Source organism: Bos indicus, chromosome 2 (genome assembly GCF_029378745.1).
Source record: "Bos indicus isolate NIAB-ARS_2022 breed Sahiwal x Tharparkar chromosome 2, NIAB-ARS_B.indTharparkar_mat_pri_1.0, whole genome shotgun sequence".
Classification (NCBI taxonomy): Eukaryota; Metazoa; Chordata; class Mammalia; order Artiodactyla; family Bovidae; genus Bos; species Bos indicus.
This window is the reverse complement of record NC_091761.1, coordinates 47,245,045-47,259,806: the sequence shown is the minus strand read 5'-3', so window position 1 is coordinate 47,259,806 and position 14,762 is coordinate 47,245,045. Positions and strand designations below refer to the sequence as shown.

General features: G+C 41.9%; 1 protein-coding gene across 4 annotated transcripts in view; it reads left to right on the top strand.

Moving 5' to 3' along the window:
- Nucleotides 1–14,762, top strand: part of KIF5C (kinesin family member 5C) — a 159,910-nt gene that overhangs the window by 102,847 nt on the left and 42,301 nt on the right. For all 4 annotated transcript variants that reach the window (XM_019972986.2, XM_070768201.1, XM_070768206.1 and 1 more), the window contains exons 12-15: nucleotides 1,681–1,856; nucleotides 7,029–7,097; nucleotides 8,722–8,928; nucleotides 11,086–11,232. In XM_019972986.2, the coding sequence (XP_019828545.1) occupies nucleotides 1,681–1,856; nucleotides 7,029–7,097; nucleotides 8,722–8,928; nucleotides 11,086–11,232 (599 nt within the window). The remainder of the gene's footprint in view (nucleotides 1–1,680; nucleotides 1,857–7,028; nucleotides 7,098–8,721; nucleotides 8,929–11,085; nucleotides 11,233–14,762) is intronic.

Here is a 14,762-nt window from a genome sequence, read left to right as displayed (position 1 = left end):
ATATAGGTGCTTTAATTGGATGAAATCCAGTCTGCACACTAAGGTTGCTGATGGATGCTTTAAACCAAGAATTGGAACTGAATGAAATATTGATTTGGTTCAGGTTCAGTTCAAAGGCTACTCTGATATTCTGGTTTTGTTTCAGGTCAATAATTTTAGAAAAGGGCTTAGGTACAGTACAGTCTGGTTGAGCTTTGGAAGAAAAAACAGTTGGCTCAGTTTTATATTCAGCAAAGTAATAATTTATTCCAGGTTTTGCTTCAAGTTGCTGCTTCAGATGGAACTGTGATATCAAAGTGAAATCATTGAGTGTTGATTTTGTTTGAAGTGGAGGCCTATGGTACCATTTGGTGATTATCGAATGAGATAATGGAGTCTTAAGCAATAAAGCTAACCCATCACAAAGTGCTTGGTTTGTATTGAGATAAATGTACACAGTCAGTGTTCAGGGGGGTTTCTCGAGAGGTAATGTATACTGTTCATGAAGCCATGGATTAGGAGTTACATTCTGTCGTTTGTCTTTGGGTGTCTTTTGTTGTTGTTTTTTCTTTGAGAAATTCCCTCTGGCTCCGGACAGTTTTCCTGGGGAATTTCCACAGAATGCATTTTACAGGCTGAGAACCGGGTGAGGCCTGGAACGGTGCAGACGCTCACTGATTGTAGCAAATTGAGTGTGAAGCTGATGGTAAACATTGTGATGGAAAAGTATGTTTGGTTTTGGTTTGCTTTCCAAGTAGATATTTAAGAGAGACAGTTGAGCTGAATGGTTTCCATAGATCCTTTTTTTTCATTCTGTCTTTGCAAGTTGGTTTTCTTGTTGGGGATAGCCCTCGGCCGGTTTAAGAACTTCCCCTTTTCGCTCAATTTGCATGGTCACATTTGGTACTGTTTCCTTCGAAGGCGCCAACAATGCTCCTCTGCAGACTGAGAAGCAGGGAGGAGTCTGCATGATATTCTCGGTGGGCTGCTTTTTCTTTTCTGGGACTACCTGATATCACAGGAAATTATTCTATTTCAACTTTCCAGTCCGCCAATTAATTCTGACTTCCTGGGGGAGAGAGTGGTAGTGGAAGAGTGTGTGTGTGTGTGTGTGTGTGTGTGTGTGTGTGTGTGTAATGTCAGTCAGAGTTCCTGGGTCCTGGGGCCACCCCAACTTCCTCCTTCAGAGTCAGGGATTCTCAAAGCGTGAATATTTGGGCCCTACAGTGTTCTGTTAACAATGGTGAATTTGTTCCTTGATTTGGCTGTTGCTGTTAATGAAACAGTAACCTAATTAATTGTAATTAGAGTGCCTCAGAGGTCTGCTTCCCTTTGAATCCATCACCAAAGAGAACATGATTCTAGTAAAGCCCCAGCATATTCCTCAACAAAAGAAAAATGTTTGCAAAAAATTCTGGGTATCGCTGAAAAGTTGGATTAAGTTGAGAGCTTGCGTGGTTGATGGAGCCAGTTTACATCGGGAGCAAGGGGGTGTTACGTAATCTTCCTCTTTATACTCGTTTTGGTCAGTTAACTACGACCTTTCTCGTCAAACAGGAAAGCGACAGACTATTAACTTTAAACAGCTCCTCATTGTGTCCTTTGTGTCTTTTTTGTGGAGTGACTGTTTTTGTAACTTTTTCTGGAGGGCTGCACGCTAAATTTCTTCAATGCCTAACTCCCCTTGGCTGTGCTTTGCAGGAGAAGCTGTGCCTGAGGATGAACAGATCAGTGCTAAGGACCAGAAGAGTCTAGAGCCCTGTGATAACACCCCCATCATAGACAACATTGCTCCCGTGGTTGCCGGCATCTCTGCAGAGGAGAAGGAGAAGTACGATGAGGAGATCTCCAGTCTCTACCGACAACTGGATGACAAGGTCTGTGGTCAGAGTTTATAGACCTCACACTGGTACAAAAGCTAAAGGTAGCAGGTCCTAGACTTACTGGCTGGAAGCAGCTCGAGCCCCATGGAACCTGATGTAAGACTGAAGACTGTGTTCAGTCTTCCTAATGTGTTCCTAATGCTTACCCTAGCTCTTTATTGGGTTGTGCTGTGTGCTAAGTCACCTCAGTCCTGTCTGACTCTTTGCGACCCCATGGACTGTAGCCCACCAGGCTTCTCTGTCCCTGGGATTCTCCAGGCAAGAATACTAGAGTGGGAATGCCAGGCCCTCCTCCAGGGGATCTTCCTGACCCAAGGATTGAACCAGCGTCTCTTATGTCTCCTGCATTGGCCGACGGGTCCTTTTACCACTAGTGCCACTGGGGGAACTGGATTCATGGGGAATGGAAACTTTCATGGAAATTTGATTGAAAGATTGGCCTCGGCAGACAGAATCTTCACATCTAGAAACTGGATGGGACCTTATCATAGCATGAGGGTGGAGGGTGAGTGAACTTTGTTTAATTCTCTCTTCTTTTCTTCTCTGGGCTTGTCTGTCACCTCTTGGAAATTCCAGCAATGTCCCAGCTCTAGGGGCAAAGGTGGTGGCTCCCAAAACTCAAGTGTGTACTTTGGTCATGTAGCTCTAAGGTCCGGAATGAGGAGCCAGTAATAGCATCAGTAAGGGGCATCCTCTTGAATGAAGTCGTTTGGATATGCTGATTAGGGATGTCCAATTTCTTGGCAGACTTTTGGGACTCAAAGAATCCTGTCTGTGCACAAATTGGAATAAAGGAAGAGAGATCTTGGAGAACACTGTCTCACTCATCCCCAGTGAAGGTCAGGTTAGGAATCCCAGAGGCAAAGGAAATTAAATTGATGTTTCACGTGACCTTGGCATATTGCCCTTGGAATACTTAAATCCTTTCAGTTCATTTCATCCGGGTTGCTGATATTTTTAATCTGATTTCATCTTTCCTGCTGTGGTTCAGCTCAGAGAGCTTGGGGACACCTCTGGCTTGGGTAGAACAGCTTTGTTATGTTAACATTGTCATTAATCTTACAAGCCTCTTTCTTCTGAGTAAAGCTCAGAGTCTGGTCTCACCTTTACAAGGGAAATGTGACTGCTTGCCCTAAGGAAGCTGGTTCTCTTTGTGCTTGTGGTGTTGGGAGTTTGCATTATAACCACAGTGTTAAACTGGGGTCACCCTACCCTTTGGGTGACATATTTAATAAGATATTCATGCTGTGCGAGCTGGATTAATTACTTTTTAGGCACTATACATACTGTTACCCTTCTCTTTCTACCCAGGTATTTTATGTAAAACCTCAAACAAAGTGAGAGAAAAGGGAGATCAATAAGTAAGTGAGCAGTCTATGTGGATTTTTTTTGTTTCTCCAAAGAAATGTTATTGTTGAAGCATATTGCAATTTTTTTTTTCTCATTTAGAATTGAAGAGTTCGTTTTTAGTGTCCCCAAAGAATCCTGGATGTGGGGTGATAACCTGATTCTGCTCTCTGTTCTCTACGAATAGAAACCAAACATGGTTGGAACTGGGATCTTTTTACCCTGGTAGCATGAGGATTTTTCACAGATCTGAGAAAACTTTAGAGTCTTGAATTCGGCATCTGAAATGTAGGCAGTGCCAGGCCTTGGCAGTTTTCAGTTGGTAGCTGGCAGAGCTGACCCTGGAGCTCTGCCTCCTCGTTCCCAGCCTAGGACATTTTCTGTCACATTCCTTTCCTTTAGTATATGTTTTGAAAACCCTGGTAAGCATACATTTTGAGATTAGCATTTGTGGTCCATCACAGGGTGATGCTGAGAGATCTGGGAAAGGACTTGAGCCCCAAAGCCTCAGCCCGGCGGGGGGACACCAAAGCTTGTCATGCCATTTGTATCTCTACCCATGGATGGCCTGGGTATGTCTTATCAGGTGTCATTTTTTTATTTGTCTGCCTTTTAAAGGTTCTAGAAGCGATTTCATGTTTCTGATGATGTTGATGGTTTGATACTTTTAAGAATACATGAGTTGGGACAAGGCACCTTCATAGATTATTAGTGGCAGCACTGAAAGTATCTAGGTTTAGATAAGATGCTAGCCCAGGGTGCTCAGATGACTTACATCGCCTGGAGGTGGCAGAGCTACAATGAGCTTACACATCTTCTGACTCCCAGTCCAGTGCTCATCCTATTTTGGCTTCAGCCCTTGAAATGAGGAACTTGTCAGTCCTAATGAATTTGTCTAGAATGTGCTGGAAGAAAGATTTTATGTGCTCTCCTTCCCGCTGCCCACTCTGTCCCTCTGTGCTGCCCCTCCAGGGGTCGAAGGACAGGTGCTTTTCTAAGGCGGTGCTGTGTGATGGAAAAGCAGCCACTTTAGAGTCAGTCCCGTGGCTTACCAGTGCTGAGCTGGGCTGATGCCCCATCTGCTGAAGTTGTGTTTCTTACCTGCAACATGGAGCTCATGTCTGTTACTTCAGAAGGTTGCACTGGGGAGTAAACGATTCCAGGACATAGCAGATGCTCACTAAATATTAGTCTCTTTCTTTTCTGTCTTCTCCCTTTGTTTAAGGGAGAAGCCACATGATGGGGGTATCCGAGGGTGGGGGTGAGAGGTGGGCTGAGAGCAGAGTTGTTAAGACAGGCAGCTTGGCACTGGCACTGTCTCTCATTCCCCATCACCTCTCCAGTGCTTCTGTACTGATGGAGATGTAAGAGCGGAATTAAGTGTAAGTAGGAGTTGAACTGATGGTATTCATTGAATCATTTCACTGAGCACCATTGCAACAAACACATCTTTGTCAGTAAGGGTGACCAGTAACCTACTGACAACTCACTTATTTCAAATACCAGAATATTTTCTGAAAAGTGTCTGCTAATCCATTATCCAGACCAGATTTTAACAATTGGCATCAGAGTGAGCATGTATAAACATATTCTAAAAGATGCGCTTGAATGTATAGATATTGACTGCACAGCACATCTTCCTCTGAAAATTTTGAAAATTAAAAAAAAAAATCACAACAGACTATGCTAATTCCTTAGAGAAGTTTCCTTAAGAAAGGGTAAGTGTAGGTTTGGAAATGTCTCTGACATAAGCGATTCATGTTGTTATCATGTAGTCCTTGGTCATCATCCTTTCCAGACAGGCTAAGGGCCCTTGATTTCTCATGGTACCTCAAACATAGCCGCCTCTCAGCCCCTCACCCATCAGGAGTGAGCCCACGTCGTCAGGCTTTGAAATGAACACAGTATAATAACAAAGCGCTTGAGCCGCTGTTCTGTCTCTTGTGATTTATATCACTTGTAGCCGTTGCTTATACATCCCGGGGAAGAGGTGGCAGCTCTTCCACGTTAAACTTCTTGAGTCTTTCATGTTAAGTTGTTTAATATTTGTGCGCTGAGGAACATAAACACTAAAACTGTTCCTGGTAACTGACATTCTAAGTTTATATAGAAGAAGAGAAAATATGTCCAACATGATAGTCTTCTAGTTGGGGAAATAACTTTTTTTTTTGAGAGAGAGAGAGATTTCACTTACTCTGGTATAATTTCCCTAATTCTTCTGCCAGAAATCTGACTTCAAGAGGAAAGCCATGAGTATTTTTTAGAACCATTAAAGAATTTTTAACTTGTAAAAAAATTTTCAAAACTTTGGGGTAAGATGTGCTATGGAGTCCGTATCTATACATTTAAGTGCATCTCTTAGAACCTGTTGACACAGGCCTGATGCCAGCTGTTAGGATCTAGTCCATGGATAATAGATTTCTAAGCACTTTTCAGAAAACATTCTGGCATTTGAATTTTCCTATATATAAAATAGTTGAGTTGGTGTTAAAAAGTTCAGTAGAAACACGATCTCCCTGAACAGAGAAATAAGCCCAAAAGATATTCTATACAAAGGAAAAGAAGACACAGCCCTCATAATATTAAGGTTAGAATTTTCTTGCTCTGTGGAAAGCATCAGGCTGTGATACTGGTTAACCTGATTTAAGTGGATGAACTGACACAACCAAACAGGCAGGAGAGTATCCTGGGGAAAACTGAGGTCCTGCAGCCCAGGCCCTTGAATTTACCCTCTAACCCCCACTCTGGAAAAGGAGGACAGTGCGGTACAGGTAGGTGTCTTAGGGGCTGCTGGTGGAGACACCTGGGCAGCTCCTGGCACAAAGAGGAGCACAGGACTACTGAACTGGACTGAACTCTGCTCGGGGTTTAGACCCCAGAAGCGGCGTCACACAGGATGTTCTCTTGCTCCTAAGGGAGAGGCATGTGGGAAGCCGCGCTGTCTTTCTGCACAGGCTGCGCTTCACAATTTCCTTTGAATTCATGAACACCTTTGTAACCAAAACTGAATCTCACGCGGTTAGGCGCTGGCCGCCTGCCGCTTTGGACCACGTCTAGGGAGGGGAGAGGCGGAGCTGCTCACACTGGGCCGTGGGAGGCGGTAGCTCTGGCTTTTGTGGCAGCAGCACCTAGTGGCAGAAGCTGAGAGCAAGAAGAGCGGACTAGCCTGTGGGGAGATCCTTGCCCACTTCAGTGACACACAGAAACGAAGCGGTCGTGTTTCTGCATGCCAGCTTCCTTGAGGTTTTTTCAGACTGGTAAGAAATTTAGCTCCTAATCAAAGGCAGCTCTCTAATGCCAAAGATGAATTCTCTAGTAAATGTTTCCTAGTCTAAGTAAGAGGTTTGAAGTGGAAATACTGGTCTCTTTCACCCGTCACATGGCAGTGTTCCCATTCACAGACGTGTTTGACAAGGTTCGGGACGCGTACCTGTTATAGTACAAGTGGTTAGAGATTCACGCCCTAATTTTTTGAGCTAGGAATTCACTGTTAACATCTTTGAGTTGGAAGGGATAACTCCAGAGTCCCTTTCAGTTTCCAAGCCCTACATCGCTGATTTCTGGATGAGAAGGAATTGAGTTGAATGTGGAGGATATTGATTTCCCCAGAATATCTAAATGTTTCATCGGCTGAGAAAGGTGGGTGAAGTCGTATTTGAACCAACCTCTCATCTGCGAGGAGGCACCACACCATTTGCTTCATCTTATTAGCAAGCTTACAGCTGGCATCCTGGTATCCGACTGCCGTCCATCGAGAAACCAGGCTATCAAAAATGACATAACCAACCACAAAAAATTAAACATGATGTTTCGTTTCAGGATGATGAAATTAACCAACAGAGCCAGCTGGCTGAAAAGCTAAAGCAACAGATGTTGGATCAGGATGAGGTAAAGAATGCAATAAAAATTTTTTTTGCAAAGTTCTTTTATGACTGTCTGTTGTGGCTATTCCAGAAATTTAATTTGCAAAGAATTTTTTTTAAAAAATCACTGAATCGTGGAAATTTCTTGGTAGATTTCCTTTCAGTGGCTGCTAAAAGCTGATTTTAGCTGAGTTTAGGAAATAAATGTCTGACTTGGTAGAGCTCTAGGGTTTTGAGAGTAAGTAACTGGTTGCTACACAATCTATGAAGAGCAGAGACAGAGGAGCTTGGTAGTGGGGCAAGGATGACCCTGCTTCCTCATACCCGGGGCCCAGCACTCCTGGTTCATTCCATTTCAGCCTTTTCTCAGCTTTGCAAATCAGGTAACTCAGGTCTTTGATATACACCATGTTCTTGTGCTGTCTTGTAGGGAAAAAAATACTCAAAGAACAAATGTAGAATGTAGAGAAGAGGAAAGCAACACAAGATAGGGGTCCAAGCACTGTGTTAGTATATATGTGATACACTTACAAGGAGGCAAATTTTTTTCAGTCTCTCCCTGGATGGCACTCAGTTCTCTAGTAGATGTCTTTTTTATGTTGTATTTTTGCCAAGTATTTTACAAACAGGAACCTAAGCAAAGAACAGGTAGCCAATCTATCAAATACAGATGGTTCGTAATTCCCTTGCAGAGGGCCTAAGTATGTTTTCTCTTTTGTGCTTTAGAGTGTTTTCTGCTTTGTTGCTAAAATGCTATGGATTGGCTCATATGATACAATTATAGCAAGTGGCTATGGTTCATGGCCCCAGTCCCACCCCTCTCATAGATGTAACACACTCTCTCACCATTTTCTTCTCTTCCTCTTTGTTGCCCTTCATCTCTTTAGGACAGTGATTATGCCCTCTGCACAAACATTTCTCTTGGCAGGAACCATATTTAATTGATTTTCCTCTTAACTATAGTTGAGTCTTCCATTTGTTCAGCGTTTCCTGCCCTCTCCCTCCCATTCTGTTGCTGTGCATCTCCAACTTCGTACAACTGCTGTGATAAGCTTTCCTTTTTGTTACAGTAAAGACTCTTAATATTTTTCTATACTGTCAAGACAATATCTGTTCACTATAGGCAAATCAGAAAATACAGTAAGCACAAAAATAATGAAAGTATCCATAAAGTCAGTCATTCACTTTTTACTAGTGTTAATGTGGGGGGCAAACTCTTCTGTAATCTATGATGAATATTAAGAAAAATTAGGGACTGCTCTTTTATACTGTTTTGATTGATTCTGAAATCGACCAGTTTACAATGTGAAAAAATGATAATAGTAAAAAGCCATGTAAGTATTATTATAGTCCTTGGAAATTACTCCTCCTCATCCTTTGTTCAACATGTGGAATAGCCAGTCAGCTAAAAAGTGTAATTCTTGATCTGTAATCAGTTCTTGGAATTAAGCTTATGCAGCTTTAAATACGAAAGAAACAGAAAGAAAGAGAAACATATTTTCAAGACAACATGCTGTCTTTTCATTTAGCATATGGTTTCTAGTTATCCTGAGCTTTTTCAACTTATTTTCTCTAATCTTTGAGTACAGCACTGAACATAAACCTTTGAACATTAGCGTCACCAATTCCGTGTCATCTAATTTCCCCAGCTTTTAGCTTCCACGAGAAGAGACTATGAGAAGATTCAGGAGGAGCTGACACGTCTCCAGATTGAAAATGAGGCAGCCAAAGACGAGGTGAAAGAAGTTCTCCAGGCTCTGGAGGAGCTGGCTGTCAATTACGACCAGAAGTCACAGGAAGTGGAGGACAAGACCAGGGCCAATGAGCAGCTGACAGACGAGCTGGCCCAGAAAACGGTTGGAGCATTTGTGTGTGGGGGCGGGACTTCCTCGGGTGCCATTCCTGTACTTCTATTGATATTTACTGACAAGACACGGCATAGCATGGCAGTTGGCTGAGTGGTTTTTCAGTGTTAGGCACAGATGCCTTCTGTGAAATCCTCCAATAATTGAAATAGTTTGTGTAAGTGACTTGTCCACTTGCCCCAGATCTTCATGTCAGGTCTGTTTTATATCTAGGGGATTTGTAACACCAGAAGTGATGCTTTATAGGATACTCAAGAAAGTGCAGACTTTGGAGCCAGAAAAATCCTAGTTAGAAATCTGACTTCACAACTGTTAAGCCTTAGTTGAGACATTAACACTTCAGTGTTCATTTCCTTATCTGTAAAAATGGTGATAGTAACATGTTCCTTTCAGGGTATGGGAGTTCGTGACAGTTTACATAAAACACTTAGCGTGGACCTGTGCGTCATGCTACAGTGTAAGCAAATAAATCCCCGAACATTGTATTGACGGGGAGCGTGCAAGGCACGGAGTCCACTCTTCCTGTTTACACCTTCCTGAATGCAGCCCGTTCCTTCCCCAGCGCTGCTTGTCCTCGCCTAGGACCTAGCTGTCCTGGTTTGTCTGTTGTCCTGTTTTTCAGCTAGTGCTTCGATCTGCACGTTTCCTAATTTTCAGAATCTCCCAGCGAGAGATACTGCTGGTTCTGCACAGGGAGCTAGTGGCAGAGGGCCAGTGAGCATTTGGTGAGGCGGCTGCTGGTGGAACGCATCCATTTTCGCTTTTTCTACTTGGAAGATGGGCAGTGGGCAGCCGAGTGGCTGTAACCAGCTGCCCTTGGCACCTCAGTCCAATGGCCTGGTATCATGGGATTGTGCCCATTCTGCTTGGTGGAAAACCACCATCCTCCCAGCAAGGGGAAGTAGCAGATGGTGCAAGAAAGTGCCGATCTGTTGACCGTAGATGCTGTGGATGGAAAACGCTGCTTATTCCATACATTCAGCTGCATGTAGGAAGGCTTTTTAATGTTTCCCAAGATAGGAACTACTGCTTCTGTGGATTTTGAAAACAAAATGAAATAAGCAGTGGCAATGCCTAAATAAAAACAAAAATGAAAAATAGAAAAACAAAGCAGAAGTTACATAGGAAAGAAGGAGACTTAGATTTTTCGGGGCTTACTGTTTTCTGCAAGATTTTTTAACTAGTCTGTGGTATATTTGCTTCCCAAAACAATGAAACATTTTCCATGATACAAGTTTTATTTTCTGTCAGACCAAAGTACTACTAGACTAGTTTAGAATACTATTTTTAGTTTGATTATCAAGAAATACTCGACTAAAATAGTTGCATATGGAAGAATTACATAAATGTCTTTGCATTAACCTTTACAATTCCATAATTTATGCATATTATTTTCTCTTTTGGCTGCGTTAATACCAAGAAACCAAAAGATGGCAAATTTGTTGATGTTGAGAGTTTGTTAAGTTAGGTAGTTAAAAATATATGCATATTGGTAGCATACATGAAGAATGGGAAAGGGATGAATTTGTTAATGTTTGGTGGTAAAATGGGGTTTCTGATATGTATATTTAGAAGCCATCTCCTGTTGAACCAGACTACATTTGAAATGTGATGAAGAGTGTCCAGTTCTGGTTCACTTGAAGATGGAAAGACTTTTTCTTGGTTGTTCTCTAAACTCATTAATGTCCCTTTGGGCCTTCCAGACCCATCTGTTATCAAGTCAGATGGGAATTTGGAAGTGGTCCCAGGGAGCAGGTTTGTTTAGAAGTGGAGGTGGAGACATTTGAAGGTATGTTTGTATCCTGAAGAATGTGGACTGAAACAGAACATCTGGTAGGTAGGATTAGATGTGATTACACATGATAAACATAAGGACTGGTTTTGAGCTTTATTTGTTTTTAATAACTTATTCCACTGACCTGGAAATTATCATCTGATATGCAGACAAATGACGTATCAGGCCAAGACGACTTCCTCTTCTTATCAGAGAATGCAGAGCTATACCGTAGTTTGGCTTAAAAGGACTCCTGTCGAAATTACATGAGAGGACAAAAGAACTCCACCCTACGTGATGTTATTCTTGATGACACTGTGTGTATGAAATTGATGGGTGGCCCTTTAAATCTGTTGTTAAAATGTGTATTTCAGACTACACTGACAACCACGCAGAGAGAACTGAGCCAGCTGCAGGAGCTTAGCAATCATCAGAAGAAAAGGGCCACCGAGATCCTGAATCTGCTGTTGAAGGATTTGGGGGAGATAGGAGGAATCATTGGTACCAACGACGTGAAGACTGTAAGCCAGCCCTTCTTTTATCCTCTCTACCTTCTCTTATAATGGCACGAATCTGAGCAAGCAAGGTCTGTGTTTATTCTCCTAAGTGTCCAGTGCTTAGCACGCTGTCTTGCATCTGCTATGTGCTTGATCATATTTGAGTGAATGAACGAAAGGCTGATTGAGTGACTAAGTAAATTATTATTTTGGTTAAGGAGCAGAAAAGAAAAATTACCTTTCAATTATAGGAAATGTCCTCAAATCTTGGTTGGCCTTCTGTGAGTTGGTTTAATCCTCAGAATTACATGCCAGTGTCACAGAGTTTTGGGATTGGATAGGTTAAACAAAAGTTCTACTCAGAAATGTTTCTCCCTTTTTTTTTTTTAAAGTTATGTATTTATTTTTGGCTGTACTGGGTCTTTTTTGCTGTGCGTGGGTTTTCTCTAGTTGCGTTGAGCGGGGGTTACTTTCTGGTTGCAGTCCACAGACTCCAGGTGCACGGGCTTCAGGGGTTGTGGCCCACAGGCTTAGCTGCCCTGCAGCATGTGGGATCCTCCTGGACCCTGAATTGCAAAGTCGTCTCAACCACTGGACCACCATGGAAGCCCTCTCCTTTTCTATGAAAATACAACAGAATGAAGGTCCCCAATCAATCAGTATGAATTAGGAAAGCTTTCAGCTGGAAATTAGAGGATTCTAACGGTGGCTTAATAAAATAAAGCCACATTTATTATTCACCGTATAAGAAGTCTAGACTCTTGTTATTCAGGTTGTGAGCTTCATCACCCGGGAACTTGTTCCAACTAGAGTCTCTCAGGCCCACCTCAGACCTACTGAATTAGAAGCTGCATTTTAACAAGAGTCCCCAGGTCATTCCTATGCTTCTTGAAGTTTTAGAAGCAACTTTTGGTACAGGATCTCAACAATGTCAAGGATCCAGGTCTTTATTTTCTTTCTGTTTTCCTCAGCCTATGACCTTTTCACATCTGTAGATTTTTGTCTCTTGGTAGCAAGATAGCTTCTATAGCACCAATCATCATGTCTGAGGCAGGACGGGCTGTAAAGCCAGACAGCTTTCATCCAGGAGAGAACTATATCCCAGAAATCCCCAATAGGCATCCCCTTATACTTTATAGAGGCCAGAATTGGGTCACATGGTCACCCCAAATTGCAAGGGAAGCTGGGAGAGCAAAGAGAAATAGTTTTACTACAATGGGCTTAAACCAACCATGATTAACCCCTGGGGTGGTGTACATTAGTGCCATCGATAGCAAGGTTATAAGGGACGTGGTGTAAAGTTGTCTATGAGTTTAGGAATACAGGGAAACGAGAGTAAATACTGCTATCAATCAAGAACAATTTGCCACAAAATAGACAGGACATTGGAAAAATAAGAGTGACATCAAACAAAATAGCTCTCTTGAGGTATAATTGACATAAAATAAGCTGCATGTATTTATTTATTTGGCTCTGGTAGGTCTTAGTTGCCGCAGGCAGAATCTCAGTTTTGGCATGCAGGGTCTTGTTCCCAAGCCGGGCCCCTTGCACTGGGAGTGTGGAGTCTTAACCACTGGGCTACCAGGGAGGTCCCAGCTGCACATAAAGTATAGTTTGAGAAGTTTTGACATATGTGTACATTCATGAAACCATCATCCCCACAATAAGATAATGAGCATGTCTGCCACCTTCAAAAGTATGTGGGGCTATTGCTGGTCTCTCTGGTCTATTTCAGTGATCTAATCTTTATACCAGTACCATACTATTTTGATGATTGTTGTTGTTGTTCAGTTAATTACTGTAGGTTTATATGAACTCAAGACCTTCTGTGGAGTAGCCATTGATAAACATGTGTGGATTTTATCAAGCTAGGGAATAGTGTTATAGTATTAAACTTCTACCTCAAAGGTTAAAACCAAATTCTTGGAGTTTAGCCTGTTAGCCTTTAAAAGGCCGAGTTATACTTCAGTCTGCTTTGGAGGAACACTCAGGTTTTGAGTTGGGATTGTTAAATACTAGACAGGCCTCCCCAAATTACTTTTGTTTATGGACATTTCTGGGAACCACTGAAAGCTCTTCTTAGGTGGTATAACAGATCGAGGTTTAGAGCATATGACCTCTTGTAAACTCAATCGTTCTTTCATAGAATCTCTGTTGTAACTGAATATTTCATGAATCTTTGCAAATGAATCTAATTTTAGCATAAAATTCTCCGGTACTATAAGATTAACCCTATTAAGTTCCAGTTCAATGATTTTATATTTGAGGATTTATTTTTAGACGCATATGTTGGTGTTGAGCTATAAACTTCTGAGGTTGGGGTGATTAAATGGTCCTTGCAATATGAAGGTGCAGTTGATTTATGGGAAGTTGGTGCCTGCCGCTGATAATGATAAAGGAAGATATTTTTATGCCAAGTTCTAAAATAGAGCTGATGAAAAATGCTAATGAAATCAAGGAGTGTCTGGGTGGCTTTGGAATTAAAAAAAAAGAGTCTTTACCTTTAGGAATATGAAGTATGATTGAGATTATTTTTAAGTACTTTGAATATTTTTAAGATAGCTTTGAATTCCAGACATTGGATGCCCTAGTTAATTTCATTGATAGCTAGTTAATTTCATTGATAACTTTCACTTAGATAGCATCATATTCTTAATCATTCTGTTTTTTTCCTTACAATTATGATTTAATTCATAATTGTAAGGAAAAAATTCATCATGGCAATGAGCATTAAAGGGGAGTAATTATGTGACTTTGGGCAAGTTACTTTATTTATCTGGGTTTCGTATTCCTAATTTGTAAAATGATAAGATGAGTCCAGATTATCCTGAAGATGGTCAGCTCAGGAATTGCATGAGTTATGCATATATTTCTTAGATCTATCATTGTGGGTACAGATACTTTTCTTATTGGCGATGAGTATTCAGTTGATATAATTGTTTTGATCTAAAAAATGAGATCAAGGAAATCTTTTTTGGTGGTCTTGTGTTTTTATTCCTAAAAATCCTATTCAGTCCCCCTGGTGGTGTTCTGGGGTGAGAGGGAAAGATGGCTGCTGGAGTCTCTCTCAGCCCTCAGTTCTAGGATACAGCAGGCCCAAACAGCAAAGAAACAGAAGAACTCATATTTCTCCAGCTCAGTCATGTCTTGGGGCATTTTCAGAGTCCGGGCAATACTTAAGTCAACAAAACAAGATGAGAGCAGCAAATGACAAGATGAGCCTGGTGTTGACTTCATCTAGGTTTATTAGTGAGCCTCTTCTTTTCATGTTCCAATGTCACCGATTTTTCTTTAAGGCAGAGATTTCCAGATTTCTAGGCACAAGCAGAATAACAAGTTGAGGTTGAGTAAACGAAATGGATTGGATTAGCTGCCTAGTTTTCTTCCAACCTCAGGTCTAGCTGAGATGGAGGTGAAGAAATTCAAGCAGGTGACAGAGACCCTGGGCCCCACCTCCATGAGGGACCTGGCTGTGGATGGACCAGAGATGCAGATAAAACCGTTCTGGATCCTGGGCCTGAAGTCAGCCTTCATCACTGATAGCTCCCTTCTCA